Consider the following 26,676-nt stretch of genomic DNA (forward strand, 5'->3'; position numbering starts at 1 on the left):
GAGCATTTGCTGCTGTCGCAGAGAACTGGAGTTCGGTTCCAAGCACCCATGTCAGGCTGCTCACAACCACCAAAATTCTAGGTCTAGGGGATCTGGTGGCCTCCTCTGGCCTCCCCGGGAATATACATATGGACAGAGACAAAAGTAGACACATAATGCCGGGGTGGTGGCGGCGCATGCCTTTAATCCCGGCACTTGGGAGGTAGAGCCAGGCGGATCTCTGACAGTTCGAGGCCAGCCTCGTCTACAGAGTGAGTTCCAGGACAGGCACCAAAAACTACACAGAGAAACCCTGTCTCAAAAAACCAAAAAAAAAAAAAAAAAAAAAAAAGACACATAAATAAAATTAAAATAAATCTTGAAACAAAAAACAAAAGCCACTCAGTGGCTCTCAGGAAAGCATTCATCATCATTGCTTCTGTGTCGTTTAAAGTGGCTGTGTCTGGCCTTTTGTTGTGGCCAGCATTTCTGGTAACCCTTCCGGGTGCGACCTTCTCCCTTAGCCTGGGTCTAGGAAGCGCTCATTGAGGAGGAGTTTGAGTATTCCTAGCTAATTTTAGTGTTCAGCTAACCTAGAAAGGAGACTTCAGTGGGCAGCCTCTGGAAGGAATACTTCCCATGAATACTTCAGGACTCTCAGAAGTCGCAAGCAAACATAAAATAGGAACACATTCTCCTGTAATTGATGTTTCCAGGAGACCTTGCTTACCAGGCCAGCAGTATGGTAACACTGGGTGTGCCGAGTGGTTTGAAGTTAAAAACACAAGAGCTGGAAGCGACCCTGGCTGGACATCATTTGATGGCTAGATACAAGTGCCTGAGACAGAGGAAGTGCCAGACCTCTTCCAGTTAGCTCCTGCTAGCGTTCCTCCGCCCCTTTCTCCTCCCCTCTCTTTCCTCTTTGGTTGCTTCTCTGCAGTAAATATTTATTTAAAAAACCAGGGAACAAAAATCCTCCGGTCTCCGGTAAATTTCTCGGTCGGAGATGAACGCCCCCTTCCACCAGGAAAATCTGACTAAATCGAGGTCTGACTCCTTCCCCCTCACACCAGTTGCACACAGGAGAAGGTCAGCGCACCCCCTGTCCTGCTGGACGCCTCAGTGGGGGCAGGTCCGGGCAGAGCAGGGCTGTGCTGGTCTCCTAGCGACCTGGGAAGCCGTGCGGGGACATGCCACCCACGACCCGGCGGGGGTCCTGCAGCCGGCGCCATGGCGAAGCGTGGCCAGAGGCTCCAGCCCACGACTTTGGCTCCCGGGCTGCTGCAGGAGCACCGGAACCGCGGGCGGTAAGTGCGGAACCACTGGGGCTCACGCAGCTGCTGATCCGGGAAGCCGGGATCCCGGGGCTGGGGCCAACAGGGAGGGTCCTTGCTCCTTGGGAAAGGAGATGCCTTTCTCAGTGTCCCCATTGCCCTTACTATTGCAATAGAGTAAAAGGCCCAGTGCTGGGTCCCCCGCCCCGCAGAGGACACAGCCTTTCGCCTTTGTTTGATTTTTGCCACAACCCCTAGGAGAAGTAGTTGAATGTCCCCAGGCCAGATAGGAAATCGGTGGCACACAGCGGCCACTAGGAAGACTGTCCTAGCCTAAGCTTCTGAGCGCCTGCCTCCAACACACTCTTGGGGTTAGCCAGCTCTCTGAGCAGATGCTCTGGGACCCCTGGTTCAGCTTAAGGCATTCATGACGCCTGGAGTCTTTAGTCCTCCAGCTGGAGGCTCCGGTCAAGCAGAACCCTTGGTGGGAGATTGCTTGAGGCCCTGGGAAGGCAGGTCACTGCTTTGTAGGGTTGGTGGGGCAGGAAAAGGAGGATTTTATTTTCTCCTTGCTTAAGAGTAAGTTTTAGCTGGTGAAGAGGCACTTCACTGTGGTGATGGAAATAAGGCAGCAAGCCTAAACATCAGAAAGGCTAGTAGTTCAATATGTAGCCGAGGCTAGCCTTAAGCAGGCAATTCTCCTGCTGTTCACATGCATTTAGAATACACGTGCACAGAGGGTAACAGATGCTTTGAGCATGCGTGCAGGCAAAGGTACAGCTCCATCCAGAACAGTGGTTTACTTAAGTAGGCGGTGGGAGCAGGCTGTGAGGACCCAGCAAGGAAGGGGCTTGCAGAGCATGATTAACTCAGCCTCCTGTGACTCCTCCTCTGCTTCCCCCGCCCCCAACCCCAATAATAGATGGAGGCCAGCCTCCTTACACCCTCCTCCCACCTAAATCCTGGGATGGGCATCACCTGGCCTGTTGTCTTCCAGGTACCTGGAGAACTTGCCTTCCAAGTGTTTCACGAAACACAAGAGGCTGAAGTTCCCGGGATCCTTGAACAGCCGGCGCTGGGTGTTTGTGAAAGAGGAACTGGATGACTTCAGGAAAGGCTGCTCCCCACGCCAGCGCCCCAAGGATGTCTTTCTGCCTCATATTCATCACAGACTTCCCCAAGCGACCCCCAAGAAGAGGCAGGATGGACTGCCCAAGGGGGTAGCCTTGTTGTCCAAGCTTTCACAAGCTAGGAAGGCATTCCTCGAGGACGTGGAAGATAACATGGCTCTGCACCCCCTGGCTCTCTACCCGCATCTGGAAGAAGCTCTGCCTGATGAGGTGACCGTCTGGGCTTGAGGGGGGACCTCTTGGGGAGTCTGAAAAGAATTCTCTCCAGGTGTCCAGGAGACCCTGGAGCTCATATTCATAGGAGAGGAGGTTGTACCCCCAGGTGAAGGTTCTTAACCAGTTTTGTGCGGCCTGCCTTTTTTCTACTGAGGAAATGCAAATGGTAGGACACACAGCTAACCTTTGCTTCCCATGCAGCTATCAACTCACCAGAGTGTCCAACACAGGCACTTCCGGCTCTCCTGCCTCAAGCTCTCTCAGTTGACTTTGCCTTGATACTTTCTAGGTACAAGAAGCCACGCAGAGAACTGCCCAGTCTCGCTTATGTCTGTTTAGCCTAGGGCAAAGAGATCTCTGTAAGGACCCGCTAACAAACGGATAAAGAATCTGAACGCCATGAGGGATGGGGGCTGTGGACCCACCACAATGCCCAGGCCAGGCTGAACAGGAACTCTGCTGCGTCACCAGTGTGCAGGGCTGCTCCTGACTCATCTCCAGGGCCCTCGGCACAGTTACCTTGTTTTTATATCTCAAAATGGTAATAAGTTTGTCTTTCCAACAAGAAGGAAGAAATGGCTGTCGTTTGGGGCAGTTTTCCTAGGAATGGTTTCTTCATTTAACTTCCCCCACCTGCTAGAGAGCCTAGAAACAGTTTCTTACTTGACCACCATAGCCTTAAACAAATCCTGAGCTATCTGAGGAAGAAGGCAGACCGGATGAGGCAGGGGGTGAGCAGGAGTGACTCTCCACCCCCACCCCGGCAGCCTGTCCAGGGCTAAACAGGCAAGTCTAGGTGGCACCATTCCCTTGCTCAAGGCCCTGCCTGGCCCTGGGGACCCTCTAGCCTGCCACTCCCCCAGCTCTGCAGCCCACTCCTCTGCTCCCATTCCGCTCCAGCTGAAATTTCTGATCAGTGATTTTTCTCCATGGCTTTTTCCTTACTGGGTCTGGCAAGCCAGAGGGTCTGAGTCTCAGATAAAGAGGTGATTATACCACGTCTCGTGGCACATGGCCACGGCACGGGAGCGTGGCTCTCACTTCCCTGCCTGATTTCCCCAACTAGGTCTCCTAAGCTTTGTTTTGAGGCAGGGTCTGTTTATGGTGCTGAGCCGGCTGCCTGCATCTCCAGTTTAGGTTTGACTTCAGACCTTCAGCAAAGAAACGACACTTCTTTTTTGTGTGTGATCCCGGAAACCATCCAATCCCGCAGTCTAGTTTCTGTAGGTCCACTTGATTCACGAGCCTGCTGCATCCTTAAGTTAGTCACTGAGGTTCTGGTGTGGTCTTCCTGAGAACGGAGGTGAGGTTAGGTCAACTAGGACCAAGTGAGTGGGGATGGAGGGAGAGCTGGCTCTTTGTGTGTGTGTGTGAGGGGGGGGGGTAGTGTGTGTGTTGAGATCTGTGTGCACGTGTGTGCCTGTGTACTAGGGGCAGAAGACAACCTCATCTGTTGTTTCTTGGATGCTGACCATCATTTTATTGAGACAGTGTTTCCTACTGGCCTGGGACTCACTGAGCTGGGTAGACAGGCCAGTGTCTATTACCTTAGCCCTAAGACTACAAGCGTGCACCACATCCAGATTTTTTTTTTAACATGAGTTCTGGGGGTGAACTCAGGCTCTTCAGCTAGCAAGGCAAGCACTTTACTGGATGTGCTGTTCCCACAGCATGTGAGTGAGGTTGTTCTTCAGAGGAAAATTCAGACACCATATTCATAGGGGGCATGAGAGATACCCGAGATACCAGCAGTCAAGAACCACAGAAGTCCAGCAGAGACACTCCAAGCTCTGGGGCTTTGGGGGCCTGGCGGAGGCTCACAGGCATAGTCTGTCTAGAGCAGATGGAACCATAACACAGCCTGAGCACCCAATGGCCGGGTGACAGACAGCCTGCAGGGGACCATAACACAGCCTGAGCACCCAATGGCTGGGTGACAGACAGCCTGCAGGGGACCATAACACAGCCTGAGCACCCAATGGCCGGGTGACAGACAGCCTGCAGGGGAACCATAACACAGCCTGAGCACCCAATGGCTGGATGACAGACAGCCTGCAGGGGACCATAACACAGCCTGAGCACCCAATGGCCGGGTGACAGACAGCCTGCAGGGGAACCATAACACAGCCTGAGCACCCAATGGCCGGGTGACAGACAGCCTGCAGGGGAACCATAACACAGCCTGAGCACCCAATGGCTGGATGACAGACAGCCTGCAGGGGACCATAACACAGCCTGAGCACCCAATGGCTGGGTGACAGACAGCCTGCAGGGGACCATAACACAGCCTGAGCACCCAATGGCTGGGTGACAGACAGCCTGCAGCGCAGTACCCATTGCAAGGCTCGATGAGTAGCATTTGAAAAGGAACATCCAGAGAAGCGACTTTGGTGTATTTTGTTATAGAATTGGGGCCCCCTTTCCTGCAGTCTTTCCCCTTTCCTACCCCAAGTCTGCTTTCTCTTTGTAGCTCTCACTGCAGGTGCTGGAGGCATTGGACCCCGAGAGGAAGCTGGAGGACACATGGGCTTGTTGTCAGGATACCAGGAAGTTAATGAAGGGACCCGCAAAGCTGGAAGAAAAACGCCCTTCTCAAGTGTGCCTGTGAGTACTGCTGACGTCTGTCCCCTGACAAACGTTCTAGGATGGCCTTATCATATTTAGAATAATCTTGTTCATTTGGGTTTTTTTTGTTTTGTTAGTTAAACAAAACAAAACAAAAACCTCTCAGTTTCATTTAGGCCGGGCTGACCTCCAACTCATTATGATGCCAAGGGCGACCTAGAGTGCCTGATCTTCCTGCCTGCATTTCCCGAGGCTGGGATTTTAGGTCCGGGCCTCCACCCCTGGGTATCTAGAAGACTTTTAAAGAAGCACTGGCAATAAAGACTTGCGGAGGAAGACCAGTCTTGGCTCCCATGGATGTACAAACACAGGCATCCATCTAGCTTTCCTTTGATGAGATGAGGGCAAAACGCCCCATGAATTGACTTTATTCAACATGGCAGCCCAGTGGTTGGTTGGAAAATCATATGCACATGTGTGCACATATGCATAACACAGGGAATTGTCAAAGACATACTGGCTAGCCTTTTTTTTTTTTCTTTCTATTTTGAAACAGGGTTTCAGGTAACCCAGGCTGGCCTGAAATTCTTCATCTTCCTGCCTCGACTTCCAGAGTGCTGGGATTACTGGCTTGGGCCACCACACCTGGCTACCTGCTTGTCATCTAAAGCAATCATAAAATCTTCTGTTTGGAAGGCCTGCTCATCTTTGCCCATATAAACCATGCCCATAAATGCTTCCTTCTCTGAAACTTCCAAAGTATGAAACTTAGTAGAAACTCGTTTGTATCACACCCTTGCTTCCCCAGTCCCATATTATTTAATAATGTAAATGTCGACATAAGTTAAGTATTAACACAAATAGATCTGGGATACATTTACTTACAAAACTGGATGAGCTTACCGGTGGATGCTGAGGAGGAGGGTGACCTCGGGACCTTGGGTAACAAGGATACTGTTGTTGCATTTCTTGCTCTCTGGTGTATCTGGAGAGAGCTACTCGCTTCATTTCTGCCCTTCTCCCACTGGAGAGGGGGAGGACTCATGGGGAGCACAAGTTTCTTCTCCCTCTCTGTGCTGGAGGGAGAGTCATCCCTGGTGGGGACTGGGTAGTCTGCCTGTTTATGGCCTTCAGTGAAGAAGTCCTCTTGGACTAATGCCACATCCTCCAACATGGCAGCCACTTGTTATAAAAGTGATGCTTTGGCTTCTGTCCTCACTGTTTATACTGTCTTTCAAGTTGCTCAGAATCTGGATGTGGAAGAGAGGAACACTGTATGTAGAGATATAATGTACAATATAGTACGATGATAAAGGCAGCATCTGGCTTTCACTGTGGGCAATTTACGTGATTAAAACCCAGAAAAATCTCTAAGGCAGTGGTTCTCAACCTTCTTAACAGCACAACCCTTTAATATCGTTCTTCAAGTTGCAGTGACCTTCCCCAACAATAAAATTATTTCACTGCTACTTCATAACTCATTTTCTACTGTTGTGAACTGTAACATGAATATCTGATAGGTGAGTTCTCCAAAGGGGTCACAACCCACAGGCTGAGAACCACTGCTCTAAGGTCAGACATTGCAAACAAGTGAGAGTTGGTTATCCACCCACTCGGAAGAAGTCCAACAGTAATATATTAATGTTAGCACATCCTAAAGGAAATGTGCCATTTCACAGGCAAGCTGGGCTGTTAGCATATGCATTCCTGTCCTTTGGCTGCTGTGAAATTTCAACACAAATGGTGTCTTAAAACAATAGAAGTGTTTGTATAACATTTAATAACAACTCTGAGGCCTACAGTCTGAAATGACTGTCACAGCTGAAATGTCAGCAGGGCTGTGTTCCCCCCAGAGGCTGCAGGGAAATGTGTTCCTTGCCCCCTCTAGTCTCTGGTGGCTGCTTGTGTTCCGTGGCTTGTGACAACATCCCTCTAAACTTTAAGGCCAGTAGCTCCGTGTCTCTGTCTGGTGTCCTCACGTGGCCCGCTCTTGTGTGTCAAGTTTTTCTCCCTCTGTCCTTCAAGAACACCAGTGATGGTGTGTGTGACCCAGCGAGATAATCCAACATAATCTCCCGGTCTCAGAAGTGTGGATGAATCACACCTGCAAAGACTCCTCGCAAGGAGAGTAACACAAGTTCCAAGGATTAGCACCTGATCTCTTTAGAGGCCTCTATGACCCTACCAGAGCATGAGGTGACACCAGCACTCTCGAAAACAAGTTCCCTTGGCCAGATCCTCTATCCTTTCCTCTGAGGAGAACCTTTGAAGGAGGCATCCAAACTCACTTCCCTCTTGATCCCACAGCAGTCAAGCTTCCTTCAGTGACTTTGCCCTTGGTGAAGATTACATTGACACCTCTGCTGCCCCATCAGTGACGTTGCCTATTGTTCTGACAAAATGTCCCGCAGAAGCAGTGTAAGGGAGAAAGGATTCATTTAGCTCACAGTTTGAGAGGGTACAGTCCATCATGGCGGGGAAGACATGGGGTTAAGGCAGACTCACAGCCAAGGCAACAGGAACGTACTCCAGCTGCCTGTCACCTGAGGCCCAACAGGAAGTAGAGAGCTTGGGTCAAGAGCAGGGTCAGGCTCTATCCCTCAAGCCCTGCCCCCAATAGTTTCTTCTACCGTCCTTTCAGAAGTTCCATAATCGGAACAGCTCCAGCTAGCGACCAAGTAGTAAATATCGGAGTTTATGGGGTGCGTTTCCCATTCAAACCCTAGCAGTTACTAAACAAGTATTCACCGACCACCACATTGTCATCGAGGGTACAGTGAAGCACCAGACTGGACTGCCCCATGGGTAGAAAGGTTTAATTGGGTGCCAAACTGCCAAAGCTATCTCTGGGGGTGGGGCAGAGAGAAGAGCAGAGCGGTGGAGAAGTGGATTTGATAAGACAGCGAACAGGATGGGGGCTTTGAGCAGATGCAGGCTGCTCAGATTGACTGGGAACTGGATGTCCTTCTTGCCAGAGGGAGTCGGCCTTTGGGGCTGACTAAAGGAAAAGAGAGAGATTCCTGCTGGTTTAAAGAAGGGTCCTGGTAAACAGTAACTGAATCTAGGCCTCTGTTTACCTAACAGTCCTTCTGTTTACCTGGCCAAAGTCCTTCTGTTTAGGACATGGTCACCAGCACTATCATTTGGGGACAGGGGCTCTGCCTGGGACCTAACGCACCAACACACCACAACTGTTTCCATAGCGACTGACACAGTTGGTGACCTCACCTTTCCCATAGCACTGTTTTCTTTTTCTCTCTGAGACGGGGTTTCACTGTGTAGAAACATGTGTTTCACTATGGCCTTATGACAGTCTTTCTGCCTCTGACTCCGCAGTGCTGGGGTTACCGTGTGAACCACCACACCCAGCCTCATGACCTTTCTTCCTTTAGCTCCCGGAACATTCTTGTCCCTTAGTTTCCTCCTGTCTCATGGTCCCCCCATAGTGCTTTGACTGGCTCCTCCATCTATTTATTTTTATTGATTTAATTTGGTTATTTGGAGGCAGGGTCTCCTATGGAGCGCTGGCTGTCTTTTTGTTTTATTTGTTTTGCTTGTTTTAAACCTTGATGTACTTCGGTCTCTGATGTTTTCCCCTGTACATTCACACCCAAGTGATCTTGGCCACTGACAAGTGCAATCCAGGATTTGTCCTTGGACCTGGAATTAACATCACAGACCGTACAGACGGAAACCAAACTCCCTTCTCTCCTCTGCCTTTCGCAGCTCAGTAAATAGTAAGTAAATAGTAACCAGTTGCTTCTAGAACAACAGCCGTCTGCCACCAAATGGCAATGACTGTGAAATCTAAAGTACTCTATTTTACTAGTACTACTAGTATTACTAGCACTACTAGTCTGTTCCAGGAAGTCAAACTGTCTGTTGTTTGTATCATCAAAATAGCTTATGAACTTGTGTGGTGGTCTGAATGAGAATGGCCCCCATAGGCTCATATGTTTGAGTGTTTAGTCATTAGAGCATGGGAAGGGTGAGGAGGTGTGGCCTTGTCGGAGGAGGTGGGCTTTGATGTTTCAAAAGCTCACACAGGTCCAGTCTCTCTCTCTCTCTCTCTCTCTCTCTCTCTCTCTCTCTCTCTCTCTCTCTCTCTCTTAAAACGTCTAGTGCCACAGTGTACCCTTGGAGGTCAAAGGACAGCTTGTAGGAGTTGGTTCTCTCCTTCTCCCACGTGGGTCCTGGGGATTGAACTCAGGTTCTCAAGCCTGGCCAAAGGCGCTTTCAGCTGCTGAGCCGTTTCACTGGTCCTGGATGTCTGCTTGTCACACGGAGCCTAACAGATCCCCTCACACACCTGGCTGTCACTCCTGTGCTCTGCCTTCCCTGGTGCAGACTAAAGTCACACTGGTCTGCGCATGTCGTGCGTCCACTTGGATATCTGATCTCTGATATCCGTCCACTCTGATGTCTAAGTGGTCCGGTGCTTTCCTCTGCTGGGTCTGCACTCGGTGTCGTTTAGCAGAGAGACTTTCTGTAGAAATAAGCCGCTCCCCTGCATCCTCTCCAGCCCTTTGCCCCTTTACTTTTTCTTTCCACCGTTCCTGAGCATCTGGCATGTGTTTGTCCACCTTGCTGTCTGTCCATCTTGCTCAGCTGAAGGCATGTGAAGACAGGGATTTTGGTTGTATTTACAGTTGAATACTGATTTCTTTTTCTTTTTTTCCTTTTTTTTTGGGGGGGGGGGTTGAGACAAGGTTTCTCTGTGTAGCTTTGTGCCTGTCCTGGAACTCACTCTGTAGACCAGGCTGGCCTCAAACTCACAGAGATCCACCTGGCTCTACCTCCCGAGTGCTGGGATTAAAGGCGTGTGCCACCACTGCCCGGCTGAATACTGATTTCTAATGCTTAATCTCCAGCACATATTTGGTGCTTGAGGAGTATTTCTGAACTGGATGGGAGACAAGTTAATGCATGCATATCTGAAGAAAAGGGTAGGCTGAGGGGCCATCCTGTGGGAATGCCTCCCTCAGGAAGGGATATGTGAACTGGGGTTGTAGCTCAGTTGTTAAGAGTGCTTGCCGAGTGCACACAGAGCCGTGGGGTTAATATCTGGGACCAGATAGACAGAATTCGGTGGTAGGTGACTGTAATCTCAGCGCTTATGAGGTACAGGAGGGAGGACCCGAAGCTTAGCGGCATCCTCCATAGCGGCTCCCAACCTTATGAGTTGGATGATGGGTGACTGTGTTTGACATGCTCAGACTCATATTTAGCAATGAGCCCCTTGGCCTGAAATTTAAATAAAGGATTCGGGATTGGGAGGATAGATAGAAGATACAGAAACTCCAGTGAGAGCCTTTCACAACAGAACAGAGAACAGACAGCTAAAATCGACCAGACATCGATGAACTGGACATCAGAGGTGCGTGTGTGTGTGTGTGTGTGTGTGTGTGTGTGTGTGTGTGTGTGAGAGAGAGAGAGAGAGAGAGAGAGAGAGAGAGAGAGAGAGAGAGAGAGTCAGAGAGGAAAGAGGAAAGAGTACTATCAATGATTCTCTGTTTTCTTAAGATTACAGGTCAACTTCAAGTGTAGTGCCTTCTACATGGCACATGTGTTAGTACGTGGCACTCATAAACTTTAAAAGCCAACATGACACTAGATTTAATGTTCTGAGGTTTTGATCAGTATGACTAGCCGTGACACACTTGTCTTTCTAGCATGGCAAGGGGAATGTGGTCTTTGAAGCTATAATTCACGTGACCTTTTTAAGACCTTGAGAGGTCTGATCTCATTCCAGGGATACTGGTTGAGATTCACTGGGAGTCATCGATCCCCATCTTTAATTCTTTGATGATCTCATTGTCTTTAGACCCAAGAAGATGCCGGTGTCACATTCAGGCCAGTGGCTTTGTGAAGAAAAGCCAAGCCAAGCGAATTCTCTCTATAAAGACAGTCTCCTCCATGACAACATACGCAGAGGAGTCCGAGACTTCTGCGACTGGGCCACAGCTCTTGTAAGTTAGCAGTGACTCCAAAAGTTACTGTTGCTCAGTGTGCAAGAGTCACACTCAGTGCATGAGGGAGGCCCTGGGCTCAGGCTTTAGTGCTGAAGAAACTCATCCAGCTCAAAGTCGCTTCTAGTAAACATTGTTAGAGTCAAACTCTCAAATCATCAGTCGGATTGGAATCTGTCCTGTCATCAACAGTAGAGAGTTTTGGGAACAGGCAACTTCTGCAAAGTTTGTAAGCTTCGGAGCTAATTTGAATATTGATGTTTCTATCTTCGCGTGGATGTAGCTTTGAAGCTTCCCTTCCCACGTTAGTGGCAGGACTCTTCCCCATCCTTCATTCCCGCTTCAGTTCACACTCCCAGACACACTTGGCTGTGAGTGCTTGTGAGCTGTGCCAACACAGGGGCTTTTCTGAAGGGTGAGACTTCTGTCGAGGTCATCAGGCCTTTCCTCGACTTCGCTAAGAACCGCAATAACCGATGCCCATCCCAAGCCTCTGCAGAGTTTTTGATTTCCTGATGTTTTCCCCAGATTTAAGACCTTTCAGTATTACATCCTTTCTCTTTCTCTCATGTGGGTCCTAAGGATTGAACTCAGCTCATCAAGCTTGTTGACAAGGACCTTTACCAGCTGGGCCGTATGGCCAGCCCTAATCTGTGTATTTATCTAGTAATATTTCATTACCAAGTGGCTATCCTCCAGACCCAAATGTAATTCAATTGGTTTAAAGGAGAAAGGAGAATTACCCAGAAGCCCTAGGAGACCCAGGCACAGTCAGATCTAGTGCTAAACTGCTCTTGGGTGCTGTCCTCAAGTCTTGCTGATCCCTCTATCTGACTTTACTTTCAAATTTCCCCCAAGAGATGCCAAAAGTCATCGCCAAAATTAGTTAGGCTTGCATTGTACCAGTGTGAGGCCTGGTGGGGAGAGAGAAACCTTTTTCCGACAGGGCTGAATCCAGGGCTTCCTGTCACTGCATGGGCCGTGTGCCTGTGTCAGAATTGACCACCGTGATTAAGGGGATGATGCTTGCTACCTGTTAGCTATGGCACTGCTTGTCCACAGTCGGACTGTATGGGACTGTTTACCTCCTACCCCTTCCTCATTTCTACCGCTGGAGACTCCTCTAACTGAGTGGGAAATTTAAGAATCCTTAGGGAACACCTCCAAGATGGCTGCATAGAACTTTCCTTGCATAGCAGAGAAGTCTGGGTGTCTGCCTTTGAAAACATCAATTATTATTAATTATTATTATTTTTTTAAAGATTTATTTATTTATTTTGTATACAGGAGAGGGCGCCAGATCTCATTACAGTGTGAGCCACCATGTGGGTGCTGGGAATTGAACTCAGGACCTCTGGAAGAGCAGTCGGTGCTCTTAACCTCTGAGCCATCTCTCCAGCCCCTAATTATTATTATTATCGTTGTTGTTATTATTGTGTGTGGTATGTATGTGTGGATGTGTGTATGCCACAATGAGAATGTAGAGGTCAGAGGACAGAGGTCAGAGGACAACCTTGTGGAGACTCTTCTCTCCATCAACCTCTATGAGGATTTAGAGAATCACTCAGGTCATCAGCTGAAGGTCAGAGGACAGAGGTCAGAGGACAGCCTTGTGGAGTCTCTTATCTTCATCAGCCTTTATGAGGATTTAGAGAATCACTCAGATCATCAGCCATTTTCTCCACTGAGCCTTCCTTCTTGCTGGTCCTGTTTCCTGACTTCTGGAAGAAGTGACCTAGCATCCCATCCAGACTGTCTGTAGCTCTCGCTCCCGCCTTCCATCCTACTTGTGGATGAGAGCTGAATCCCAGCTGCTCTGCCCGAGACCCCTGAGCAGCACCCCTCATCCTCATCCGCAGCCCCACATCCTCTCTAACAAGATAAAAGGAACTGTCAGAAACCAGGAAAAACATCAAACGTCACACACAAGTTTGCACTGGTGAGGGAAGAAGATGAGTCACAGAACAGCGACGGCAGATGATAAAAAACAAGCCCCAGACTTTAGTTCTTCAAGGACCATCCACGGGCCGGGCGGTGGTGGCGCACACCTTCACCGGTGGATGGAAGAGTGCCACTTTCCACTGGAGAGGAGACGGTGAAGTCAGGTGGGATGGAGGATTTGATGAGGCTTTGAAGATGGAGCAGACTGGGGACTGGCTAGAGAGCTCAGAGAGTGAAGGTGCTCGCTACCAACCCCGAGGGCCTGGATTTGATTCCTGGGATACTCACGGTGGAAGAAGAGAAGTTACCCTGTGATCTCCACATACGTGCTGTGGCATTTGATGTGCCTTTGTGCACTCACACCAGGACAGAACATTAAATTTCAGGTTAAAAAAAGAGAAAGAATGAAGTCAATTTCTGGAGAAGATAAACGATAATCCTGGGAACTGTTTCATGGGATGACTTTCTCCAAAAAGTCTTTCTAGGAATTTGATCTAGAGCTTTGACATTTGAAATGCAAACTCCTTAGTTCTCATTCTCTCTCTCTCTCTCTCTCTCTCTCTCTCTCTCTCTCTCTTTCTCTCTCTCTTTTCTCTCTCTCTCTCTCTGTCTCTCTCTCTCCCTCCCTCTCCCTCTCTCTCGGTGTATGTGTGTGTGTGTGTGTGTGTGTGTGTGTGTGTGTGTGTGTGTTGTATGTACATGCGTATGCATGTGTGCATGATGTGTATGTGTATGGTATGTATACTCACAAATACGAGAGGACAGCCTCAAATGTTGCTCCTCAGATGCCAAACACAATTTTATTTGACACAGGTCTCTCACTGGCCTGGGGGTTGCCGATTAGGCTGGCCTAGCTGGCCAGCAAGCCCGAGTCATCCATCTGTCTGCCCATGCTGGGATTACAAGCACACACCAGCATGCCTGGCTCTTCTCCACGGGTTCCGGGGACTTAAGTCCTCATGCTTGTGCCGCGGCAGGCATTTGCCAGCTGAGCCATCCCCCCAGTCCCGGCAGCTCCCTCAGTGTTGACTTACACACAGTTCATCTTTACAGCTGGCTGAGTGGAAGAAGCCTGGGAGGGTTTGAAGAAACCAAGGTCATTAAAGTTTTCGTATAATAGGAAAACAAAACGCAACAACACCACGGTACCAGCCCCGAGATGGCACTTCAGCTGCTCTGCCAACTTGCTGTGTTTCCGGTCTCAGTGGCCAGAGTCCTGTGTGTCCCTAATTCTCCTTATATCTCGTGGGTCTGTGGTGTGAGTCTCCAGCACCAACTCACACTTTTCCTTCTATGCGACTGCGTTTTTTCCACATCATCGATCGTGCCTGCTGTTTCTTCTCGTTACCGTCCCAGCCTTGTCCTGGCCCTGCTATGTCCCTTCAGGGCTCTGACTGTTTCTCGGCTCCTTCCCGTAAATGCTACTTCATCTCCGACTCCAACTCATCCTCTCTGTTTCCCAATTTTTATCTGCCAAAGTGGAATTCTTCTGACTCTAGTTTATCCTTCAGCGTTAGGCCACATCACAGGATAACAGTCACCCTGCTGAACCTCTCAGTGTGTCTGTTTCTACCCCTACTAACTGTGTCCAGGGGGCAGGAAAGGACAGGGTTACTCTGAACACAGAATATCCTTGAAATGGCGTATTTCATCTGGGTCATGGAAAGGGCAGCTCCCCTTAAGAGGACCAGGACAGATGGCTCAGTGGCTAAGAGGACCTAGGTTCATTTCCCAGTACCCACATGGCAGCTCACAACTGCCCACAGCTCCTGCTCCAGGGCATACAGCGCCCTCTTCTAGCCTCTGAGGACACCTGCACACATGTGGCATAGATTCATAGCAGCATACACATGCACTTTTTTTTTTTTAAAGATACATCTGGAAAGTACTCTAGGAATGTCACTGTTACAAAGTGCTGGAAAAATTTGCTTTTGGTCACACAGTATTTCCCCCAGAACTCATGACTTCCTGCAGGTTCCAAGGGGTCTCTCAGATTGCCAAAGCCATCCTGTCCCCGGGTACTTTGGTCCCCAGTGAATGCTCCTGGAGCATTGTCTTTTCCTCCAAACTCCCTGCTGCCCAGGAGTGTTCAGCAACTCCTGAGATGAAGGTAGGAGGCAGGGAGCTCCGGGCCACCTGCTCTCCATTCATGCCCTGAAGTGTCCTTGCAGGGAAGTTCGCCCATCGATGAGGAGTTCATTCTGCAGCAGTTTGACATTGACTATCAGATCAGACAAAGCTGTGATGCACTTCCTGCGATGAGGCAAAACCAGGTACGGTGAGAGCTGAAAAAGCATTCGGGACTAGGTCAACTGCAGGAGGCAGAGTTGTGCCATAAACCAGACCATGAGAGGTGACTCCAGAAAACCCAGGCGACCGCAGGAAAACAAGCGAAAACCTAAAGAAACTGAGCTGTGTTAAAGTCCTAAGTGTTCTTGACTTCTGGTCCTCTGGTCCTCTGGCTTTTTACAGTAGACCTCTCAGAGTGTTATCATACTAAATAAATATTTGATAAAGGAATTAATATTTAATATCTGTGACTGGTTTATATGAAGAAGACATATCATTTGGAATTGTTACTGACTACCTACTTTCAAAGAATCTTTATGTGTTTCCTATGTTAAAACTGTAACATCTATGGGAATATTAATGAGTGCTTATTATTTATAAGCAAGAGTAATACAATAATGATTGTGAACACTGTAAATCTTATGCCCAAAGAGTTCTTATTTGAATTGAGTTGACCACACATCATTTTTGTTAAGAATTTTTCAAAATTATTTTTAGGGGTGTGTGTGTATGGATATACACGTGGCGGGGGGTGCCTGTGAAGGCCATGGGCATTGGATCCCCTGGCATTACAGGTGGTTACGAGTCCATGTCAACCTTCTGCAGGACAAATTCTTCTTGGATGGTCAGGCTTCCCTGAGAGAGCACAGTGGATGCTGGAATGAACCCCTGCCCTCTGGAAGAACAGTAAGTGCTTTTAACCTCTGAGCCTCTCTCCAGCCCGCAGCACCTTTCTTGCCCAACATAAACGAATGTTGCTCCAAATTTGGAAGCTGGAGAAAGAAGAACTGTAGCAGTATTTTAAAGAGAAGTGTCATGGGGAGCCCCAACAGTACAGTCTTTTGAACTTTCTGTTCAATTGCCGATGCAAACAAACCTCACTCATTGTGTGAGTGAGCAACAGACTTAAGTGCCTGTGTTGAGTGGGGAGTGTCTTCCCTCAAAGTCAAAAACAGCACATTATCTCTAATTAGCTCTGAACTACCTGTAATTTTTTTCTCCACACGTCTTACCATGTAGGTTTAGTTCTCTGAAGAGAAAAACAGAATCGAGTGTGTGCAATTTTAAAGACTTCTCTGGGTTGAGGCAATGGCTCGGTAGGTAAAGTGCTTGATGCGTAAACACAGTGAACTGAGTTTAAGTCTCTAGAACCCATCTAAAGCCAGACAGCAGCACGCGTCTGAGACGTCAGCTCTCCTGCGGTGACATGGTGGCATCAGGGTGGGTGTGTGTGGTGGGGGTGTTCCCAGAAACTCAGATCCCGATAGCCTGGCATCTCAGCGGTGGACAACAGAGAGACCCTTACTCAAGCAATAAAAAGTAAGGACTGGTGAAGAGTTGTCCCTCTGCCCTGCACATGTGTGCAGAAGCGTGTGCACTCCCACTCACACACACACACACACACACACACACACACACGGGCGCACACGCACGCGTACACACACACACACACACACATCCACACACACACAGTGTTTTGTGGGTACAGAATTCTAGGTTCACAGCTTTTGCTTGTTTCAGTATCCTGAAGCTGTTGCTCCACTGCCTTGACTGAATTATTTCTGATGCATCTTAGGAGATGCTTGACCTGTTCTTCCGAATGTGCTGTTTTCTTTGGTCGCTTTAGATTTTTCTTTTTGTCGTTATTTTTGAACACACACACTCACTCACACCTTTCTTTTCAGATTTATTGTGCTGGGCTTCACTGAGCCTCTTCGATCTATGGACTTATAATTGCCATAGATTTTTTTGTTTTGCTTTTTAAAATTATTAGTATATATCACGTGTACAAAATAATGTATGTGTTTTGACATTTTCATACATGTGTACCATGTTCTTCTTTCATGAACTTTAGAAAAAATTTTGACCATAAGTTCTTCAGGTTTGTTTTTGGTTTTTCGGTCTCTTCCCTACATTTGAATTGCACAAGAGGAGGCTTGAAGCTGTGTCTCAGCTCTATGCTTCTGTTCAAGGGTTTTCTCCCTTGTTCATGTTTTTCTGTTGATAGGTCTTTAAGTTCTGTGACTTTTTTTCCCCTGAAACGTTTGTGGTCTTGTCTCATAATTACAATCTTCATGTCTAGACATCCGATGTGCGTCTGCTTCCCATACCTCCACTTCATCTTTGGGAACGTATGAGATGCCGTTTCAGAAACTGCTCTGCCGTCTTCTCTTCAGAACCCCTGCATCTGCTCTGTGTCAGTTCCCATGATCTCATTCATTCCTCGAGATACACTATGTTTTCCTACATCGATTCATGTCTAGTGGTTTGGGGAGTGGATACTAGGCATTGTAGATTCCACTGTCATGGGTGTTTTGGGTAATTATGCATTTTTATAAACATTTTTTGAGATTTGTTCTAGGATACAATCAAGTTATTTGGAAAAGTCTGGTCTTTTGGGGTCTTGCTTCTAAGATTTGAGAAACAACCAAGGGCTAATTATTTCTTAGTACTGAGCAAGACCTTAAGTGTGTTCTTCCCAGGGGTCCTGTGAACATAGAAGTCTTCCAGGAGGAAAAGGCTGCTGACCCCAGCCCTATGCGACTACCAGGCACTTTGCCTCTAGTGCCTTCAGCGGGTTCTTCCCTTGATCTTGGTTTCCTGTGCATGTGCAGAGAGGGGACAACCCCACCCCACCTCACCCCTGTTTCTGCTGCGAGCTGTGAACTTCCGCTGCCTCTCTCTGCCTGGACTCAGGGTTCCTGTTTCCTCAATTCGGAGAGTCCCCCAGGCTGCCTCTGGGCTCCCCATCCCCGCGTGCCCTAGGGACGCGTTCTCTGCAGTCGGCAGGCAATTATGGCACTTATTTTGTTCGTCCCTTTCCTCCCAGGAATTACTGTCCTGGTTACTGGGGCCCGGTGTCATGCAGGCTATTGTTTTTGTGTGTGTTCCAAATGTGAAAAGTGGGGGAGAGAGTCAGTCTGTATTCTGGAAATGCAAGTCCCTGTCTTTGGTTTTCTATCGCACATGGAATTCTCAGCACTGCTGTACTCAGCTCTCTGATATTCTTTAGAACTGGTTTTTACTCATTCCACCTTAGCTCTGCTCATGGATTTGTCTACCTGAAGCCCCATTTCCCTGTCTCCTTTTAGATGAGGACACATGTTCACTTTTGCTATGGATGTTTTTTCCTTCTAGGTCCGTTGGTCGAGATGATCGTATTCTTGCTTTCCATCCCTCATAGCACCGTGTGCCTTTATTCTTCCCTTTTTCTCTTCTCTCTGCCAACTCATCCATCTGCTTATGGATTCATTCAACAGGCATTTCTGAGCATCTGCGTGTTCAAAGGTGTTGGTGGCAAATGGCCAGACCTGGAGTCCTACTTCATACACTCAGGACTCACAGTCTAGCAAAGTCAACAGGCAATGATTAACTGCAACAGTGTGATGTCTTGTGTGTACACATGTAAGGAGAAATGGTCGATCCAGCAAGCATAGGGTGCGGGCAGCTTCGTTAAAGGCTTCAAAGAGGAAATTATGCTTGTGCCGAGTCGTGGGAGGTCACTAGGAAATGAACAACTTCTGTTCTTCGGTTGGGTCCCATCCCTCTGCCCACTCTTTTACCCCATCCTCAGTTTCCCTTCTTTTAAGCCAGTGGTTCTTAGCTGAGGGAGATGTTGCACCCTCCCGCCTCCCGCCCAAGGATATCTGGCAATGTTTGCAGGCGCCATTTTGTGTTGTCCTCACTCAGCGGCTGCTACTCACCCCTCACAGATAGAGACCAGGAATGTTGTTAGACATCCTACCGTGAGGAGGCCAGCCACCTCCCCTCGGCAAAGACTGATCGAATCCCAAATGTCAACAGTGGCAGAGTTAAGAAACAGCACTGTAATTCAGCAAATATTTGTAGAGCACCTGCTATGTCCTAAGTGGCCCAGATGCTAGGGAGACACAGTGGAGAACAGCCTCCCAGGCTTGCATTCCAGGGGCGCAAAGAGATGCAGACAGCGAACGTAGACGCAGCACATCGGCCAGTGGCCAGTGCCGCTATGAAAGCCGAGGCAGTAAAAGAAGACAAGGTGTGCTGTGGGGTTGGCAGATAACTTAAATCGGGTGGTCAGGGCAGACACGACCAGGAATAGCATGAACTAGGTATAGGAAGGCAGTACAGGAGGAACCAATGCAGGAGTGTGATGGGCATGTTCTAGAAGGGGGACGGAGGTCAGGATGCTTGGAAAGAGGGTGCTAAGTCCAGCCCTAGGATGGACTGCCCCCTATCAGCTGCCATATTTGACGTTTTAGACAAACTGTGTAACTCCTGAATGTCCCACACTTTCCATTACATCATTTAAATGCTGATAACAGGAACTGGAGAGATGGCTCTGTTCTTCCACAGGACCCAAGTTTGGTTCCCAGCACCTACATCAGGTAGCTCGCAACTGCCTATAACTCTACTTCCTTCTCCTGGCCACCTCAGCAGCAGTCCTCATGTGCACATATCTACACATACACATAATTTAGGGCTAGAGAGCAGTTTGCTCAAAGATAATACAGTGATCCCTGGGCTCAGCACAGTGCTGGGCTTAGTAAGTTTAACTCAATAGTTTGGCTCACTTGAGTCTTGTTCAAGGTCATCAGCCGTAGGCGAAACACGTGATTTTTACTTGATTTCTACCTGCTTTGCATGTGTTCCCTCCTATAATCCTCGGGACACTCTTATGGGGTTAGTAGCTGTTGTCTCTGTTTCACTGAGAAATAGTTTAAGGGGTGTGCCCATGGACTCGGAGCTACTGGGTTCAAGCCTAGGTCTGTCTGCGTCCAAAGGCTGTGTTCCTAGGCGTTACTCTGTTTTCCTAATTTATGAATACTTCATGCTTCTTTCGTAAAAAATCAAAGCACATTGAAACTTTGTAAAATAATTGGCAAGGACCAGCTGCAAATTCTAAACAATGACATGCCTTTCATAAGATGAGCCTTAGATTATGGAAACGTCCAACCAACCAATAAACAAGTAAGTACAGACAGCTAACGACCCTGGAATTATGTTACCTTCTCCAGAGTCCTCGTAAGCCGAATCGGGTGAAGATGAGGTATGGAGCCTGGTATCTGAAGACAAACTTGTGGAAAAAGCAAAGAGCAGATGAACCTTTGGTGGACCCCAAGATCTCACACAAAGTCCAAGATGCTGACTTCAAAAAGCATCTTCGGGAGCAGGTATGTACATGTGCTGTGATTTGATTGTCTGAGCCACAGATGATCACTGTCTGGTTGGGCACAGGGGTTCCTCCAACATCTCAGGGTGTGTGTGTCAAATTCAGTGACAGGAAAGGCAAGATGAATTGTGGGGAGCACGTAATAAACAAGACTTGAGTCCTGGCTTCATGGTAGGCACCAGTGCCTCTAAACTGGGGTAGCACTCCTAACATTTTATGTTTGAGACAGGGTCTCACTATGTAGCCCTGGCTGTCCTAGAACTCCATACATAGACCAGGCTGGCCTCAAACTCACAGAGATCCCCCTGCCTCCTAAGTGGTGGGATTAAAGGTGTGTGCCTCTGCCTCAGCCCACTACTACCATTTGGAACAATGTGTTCTATGAATAAAGGTTTAAAGGGCGGGTGACCAGGTAGGACCACCACAGTGCTCAGAACTGGTGTGATGGCACCAAGTTTCAGGTAACTAAGTTTGGAACTTGTTTCCTATTGGCCAGAGATAACGATCAAAGAATTCAAAACTGTGCCTGGGAAGTTTCATTTCTAGAAGTCAGTTGCCACAGAATCTCTAAGAGAGGGGACAAGAGTTAAACACTTTGAGGTGACAGGGCAGCAAAGCCACACCACTGACTGTGGCCCTGCTTCACTGTAGATAAGCTGCGTGCTTGCCTGTCCCTTGTGTACATGCATCTACCGAAGCAAAGGTCATCGCCGTCGCTCTGGAAACGGGAAGGTGTTGACACACGCTTCACAGGACTCTGATGAGCACTTTTTGTTTTGTTTTGTTTTGTTTTTTGAGACAGCGTTTCTCTGTGTAGCTTTGGAGCCTGTCCTGGATCTCACTCTGTAGCTCAGGCTGGCCTCGAACCCACAGAGATCCGCCTGCCTCTGCCTCCCTAGTGCTGGGATTAAAGGTGTGCACCACACCACCGCCCGGCTTGATGAGCACATTTGTGGACTTCTTCTCATTTACAACAGACCAGAGTATCTCCGAATACTAGGTGGGAAACACATTCGAAAGTAAAACCATGCACAGATGTGGATGTTTCATTAGTAATTGCCTGTCAAGCTGCTCTACAGATTGGAAAGCTAAGACAGTTGGTGGGTAGACATTTTTCTGTTTCCCAATGCTGGGTATAAAAAACTTTTTTAGGAGTGAGGCTTGCCGTAAATCTATAAGCACAACATGCTTGAATAAACTTCAAAATAATGTAAATAACACTTAGTTGAATTTCTGAGTGCATGGTTTAGGAGTGCCCAAATGTGTGGGAATTTAATTCATAACATAATGTTTTATTCTGACAGCAAATGCTATTTATAGTGTCTGTCAGCTAGTAAAGAGGTAGCGTCTTTTCTACTTGGGCAATAAAGTTGATATAATTATTACACTAAAAAGTATTCATTAGGAGATCTAGACATAGGGAGAAGTCAAAATGATAGAATTGTTCTACAACCATTTTTTTGGAGGCATGGCCTTGCATATGTAGTCCAAGCTGGCCTGGAACTTCTGATCCTCCCAAGCACCGGGATGACAGGCATGCTCCACAATGCCCAGCCTGCAATGTTGTTGATAAGTCACCTTAATAATGCCTGAGGGAGGATTTAGCTTGTGCACAGAGTGCTGACTGCTGTACAGTGGTGTGTTAGCAGGGCACGGCCCCTGTGACAGTCTTACCAGGAACTCAAGAGTTTTCACTGTACTTGACTGACTGGGTTTGGATGGTGAAGTGACCTTAAAGAGTTGAACTGCAGCATGTAAATCTCTACATCCACTTTTAGAATTCAAATAAATGTAAAGAAAAAAAAACATCAAAAGGGGACGTGAATATTCCGAGGGTTTGGCACTGAAGCAAGTCCGTTTTGATTGGTGTGCCCTTTGCAATTGAGATCTGTAAATTGTGGGGCCGCTGAGATGCCTCATTTGATTCCCTCCCCAGGTCAATGTAAAAAAAAAAAAAAAGTTAAAAATTAAAATCTACTCCGGGCGGTGGTGGCACATGCCTTTTATCCCAGCACTCAGGAGGCAGAGGCAGGCAGATCTCTGTGAGTTCGAGGCCAGCCTGGTCTACAAAGTGAGTTCCAGGAAAGGCGCAAAACTACACAGAGAAACCCTGTCTCAGAAAAAAAAAATTAAAATCTATAAGTTGTGTATAGATTCTCTCAAGTTAGTGTCTAGATATCCCAAGTCAAAACTTTTCAATTGCTAAAATCTGTTGCTTATCCTTTATACAAGTGTAAGGAAAAAAGAAATGGGCAAGAGGGTGAAATCAGAAGTCTCTGAAAGCCCTCCTTCCTTAACTGATGAACCTCAGCGTGAGACGAGGTGCCTGCAGTGAGGGGCCGCACAGCGGCTTCCCACCAACGTCTCTTTAAACTGCTCCTTTAGGCGGAGCTGCTCGAAGGCCTGCACGGAACCGCCGCCTTTAAGGACTTCATTCTAAGCAGGGGTTACAGGATGCCCAGGGTGAGTGAAGAGTCCTGTTGCAGAACTCTGCTGAGGGCTTTGAAGAAGACAGCTGTGGATGAGAAGTAACGTAGCATAACCAGATAGTCCTCTCCCGGCATCCATAAGCCTCCAGAAGGAGTGGTCAAATAAAAATTGAATGTTATGAGCCGGGTGGTGGTGATGCACGCCTTTATCCCAGCACTCGGGAGGTAGAGCCAGGTGGATCTCTGAGTTCAAAGCCAGCCTGGTCTACAAAGAGAGTTCCAGGAAATCCTGTCTTGAAAAACAAAAACAAACAAATTCATCATCACTTTCCAGATGGAGCCCTTTGGGTCTGTTTTCCCGCTGCTTTGAAGTCCACCCTCCTTGGGACCAAAGGGAATGGAGTCCAGGTGCAGAGCATGTGCCCGGCACAGCCTGTTCCTAAGACATTCTGAGTTCTCTAGGAACTCCTTAAGTCTCCTGTACTTTCAGGTTGAAGGACAGAGTTGGCACTTAGAATTGTATCACTATAGTGTGAGCTCTGTTCTAACGGAAACACACGGCAGTTAAAGTTCTGTCCATGGGCCTCCAGGCTTCTGTTCTGCCCTCTGCCTGTTCCAGAAGGTTTGACCTGTCGTGTGTAAAGGGCACTCCAGCCTTCTCCCACAGTGTGCAGGCTCACACACACCTCCAACTTGAAGATCACAGTAGGAGATCAGCTGAGCAGACCGCACGAAGCTGTGCACCCAGACAGCTGGACATAGGCATATGGAACCAAAGCCACAGCTAATAACAGGTTGTGTACAGTCAGTCCATCATCACACCCCTCAGGTTCCTCAGAGGACAGAAGAGCCAAGGCACTCAGATATTTTTAGGACCACACACTGGATTTCTTTTTCTTTCTTTCTTCTTTTTTCTTCCCCAACCCCCATGGTTATTGTTTTGAGATAGGGTCTTATGTAGCCCAAGCTAGCCTCAAAATCACTATGTACCTGAGGCTGGCCCTGAACTTCAGATCCCTCTGATCTGCCCTCACACCTGACTTGGATTTCTATTTCCCAAGTAATAGAACTAACAGCGGCTTATATTTAATGTCATATAAATGAACATATTGAACATGCGCAGAGCCAGCCTGGCTTTAGGTAAGTTTACAGCATGAGACAGAGATTGAGGATTAAAATACTCCATCGTAGAGTTCAATGGAATGTCTCCTTTAGCTCCGAGCATCAGTGACAGACTCATTAGCTATATTTACTCTGTACTCTCTCTCTCTATATATATACTCTATACATACTGGGCTTGACATACATGCAGTAGCTACTTGATCTGCATATAAAGTCCACATAAGTTTATTTATTTATATGTAGGATATGTAAAATATGTTTAATACTTTATTATGTTGTACATTTTATATACTTTTGTGTATTATAGATTTTTTATATATATACATATATATGTGTGTGTATATATATATATATATGCCTTTATTTGTTTTTGGTGGGGTTTTTTGTTTGTGACCTTGAACTTAAGATCCTCTTGTTTCCAATTCAGTGCTGGGATTATAGGCATGTGACACCATGCCTGTTATTGTGTAATATATATATAGTTATTGTGTAATATATATATATATATAGTTATTGTGTAATATATTAAAAATATTTTTAAGTTGTGTGTGTGTGTGTGTGTGTGTGTGTGTGTATGTATGAGTGTGGCCCACTGAGGCCAGAGGAGGACATGAGGTGTCTATCACTCTTTGCTTTATTCTCTCAAGACAGGGTCTCTCACTCACCTTGAAGCTCACGATTTTGGCTAGGTTGGCTGGTGAGCTCCTGGGAGTCGCCTATTCCAGTGTCCGCCTCCCCCGTGATGGAGTTCCAGGCATGGCGGCCCGTGTCTGGTCATGCTTGACTTTTTCTTGGGTGTCAGTGACTCAAATCCGTATTTTTGTGCAGCCAGCTTTCTTACTTCCAGGCCACTTTCCCGGCCTGGGCTGTGTATGTCTTTCTAGTTACACCGCCAAAGCTGCTGTCTTCCATTCAGGTCTGTCCCTGTTGCTTTAGTTCATTCTCTTGATGCACACATAGATCCACTGGGGACAGACAGGAACATCCCTGACACACTGGCTGTACTCTCGGCTGCACGAACTCCAGAGAGATGGTGTCCCTGGAAGAAGCTGAGCCCTCTGAGGACACCAGCCACCCAGACTCTCACACTTTCCCTTTTTCCTATATCCTATAGCTATTATCTTACTGATAACATTTCATCTAAAAAGGGATCCATTATAGTAAATGAAGTCAGATGTGGCCAACAGTTGTAATCTCAGCACTCAAGAGGCTGAAGCTGGAAGATTGCTGTGAGTTCAAGGCCAGCCTGGGCTACAGAGTGAGCCCCTGTCTCAAGAAAACGAAAAAATAATTAAATGTAAATTATATGCATAGGCATACATGCAGACAAAACATATTTATGTGTATGTATTTCTATGCTGTCACTTAAATATATGTGAACATTCATTCTTTCTAACCCATAATGTATGTGAATTCTGTGTATACATGCATTCACATATGTCACAGGGTGTAACACGAATTGCTAAACTGTCTTATTAATAAAAAACCCAGAGCCAGATATTGGGGTGAAAGCTAAAAGATGAGAGGAATAGAACAAGCCAGCCACAAGTTCTTACCGCTAGGAAATCCTCAGCCCAAGAGAGCTACTTCCTGTATACTCACGCCTCTATACCTTTCTGTGCCCTGCCATCTTACTTCCTCTCTCTACCCAGCTACATCACTTCCTCTTTCCGCCCAGCTCTATCACTTCCTGTCTGTCTATACAGACCTCCAGACCTCTATGGTTAACTAGTGTTGGGATTAAAGGCTTGTGCTACCACGCCTGGCTCTGTTCCCAGTGTGGCCTTGAACTCACAGAGATCCAGATGAATCTCTGCCTCCCGAATGCTAGGATTAAAGGTGTGTGCTACCACTGCCTGACCTCTGTGTTTAACATAGTGGCTGGCTTTTTCCTCTGATCCCCAGGCAAGCTTTATTTGTTAGCACACAAATAAAATATCACCACGACAGGGGAACATGTTCTTATGTACATATACCAGTGTCTATACGTTGTCCACAGTGACCCAGATAGATCCCAGGCCTTTAACAGCATAAGCCTTTGCTGAGCTGAGTTGAGCTGGGGCAGGCTGGGGCACAGAATAAGGGTGAATTCAGTCAGAGTATTTCTGATGCTGAGCATCCCCTTCCTACAGACCAACGTCACTCAAATTATCATCTTAAAAATTTTGTCTAGCGTAAGGAAATCTGTGAGAGTGAAGCTTTTAAGCTGGGGTATTATAGCAGGAGGGCTGTACAGCTTTTGTGTGGCTTTCTAATGAGGAGACTCTCTCTTTTTTTCTGTAGTTCCTTGAGAAGATATATACTGAGGAGAAAGGTAAATCTGAACACATTAAGATCACTAAAAACCTCACCGAGAGGAATCCTGGGAGAAGATGAGGCGGCTTTTATTGACTGCAAACTTAGGCATTGCCTCATTATTTTAATTATTAAGTAGGATACGGTAAGTGCCCACTATGGAAACTTCAACCTGGCAACATCTATAAATATAAAACCTAACACAAATATTTCTAAATGGCTTCCTAAATACTTTAATCAATTTTAGTATTATTTTTATTTATGTATAGTTGTGTATTTCTGCATGTGGGTGTGTACACATGAGTGTAGGGGACC

The 26,676-nt window shown here is 47.4% G+C and overlaps 1 protein-coding gene across 6 annotated transcripts in view; it reads left to right on the forward strand.

The window, feature by feature from the left end:
• Positions 1–917: 917 nt before the first annotated feature.
• The window catches only part of Fam47e (family with sequence similarity 47 member E), a 26,641-nt gene continuing 882 nt past the window's right edge, over positions 918–26,676 (forward strand). The window contains exons 1-9 of one of the 6 annotated variants that reach the window (XR_008217533.1): positions 919–1,286; positions 2,251–2,593; positions 5,070–5,203; positions 10,989–11,133; positions 15,246–15,347; positions 15,970–16,050; positions 20,361–20,516; positions 22,901–22,978; positions 26,350–26,506. Coding sequence is in view for 5 of the 6 variants with exons in the window: in XM_052735379.1 (XP_052591339.1) it covers positions 1,210–1,286; positions 2,251–2,593; positions 5,070–5,203; positions 10,989–11,133; positions 15,246–15,347; positions 15,970–16,050; positions 20,361–20,516; positions 22,901–22,978; positions 26,350–26,442 (1,209 nt within the window). In the remaining variant the exon portion in view is untranslated. Of the gene's footprint in view, positions 1,287–2,250; positions 2,594–5,069; positions 5,204–10,988; positions 11,134–15,245; positions 15,348–15,969; positions 16,051–20,360; positions 20,517–22,900; positions 22,979–26,349 lie in introns of all 6 variants that reach the window. The other 5 variants (XM_052735379.1, XM_052735382.1, XM_052735380.1 and 2 more) reach the window with 5 other exon arrangements.

This window comes from Peromyscus californicus, unplaced genomic scaffold, assembly GCF_007827085.1.
Source record: "Peromyscus californicus insignis strain IS unplaced genomic scaffold, ASM782708v3 Scaffold_13__1_contigs__length_99412109, whole genome shotgun sequence".
Lineage (NCBI taxonomy): Eukaryota > Metazoa > Chordata > Mammalia > Rodentia > Cricetidae > Peromyscus > Peromyscus californicus.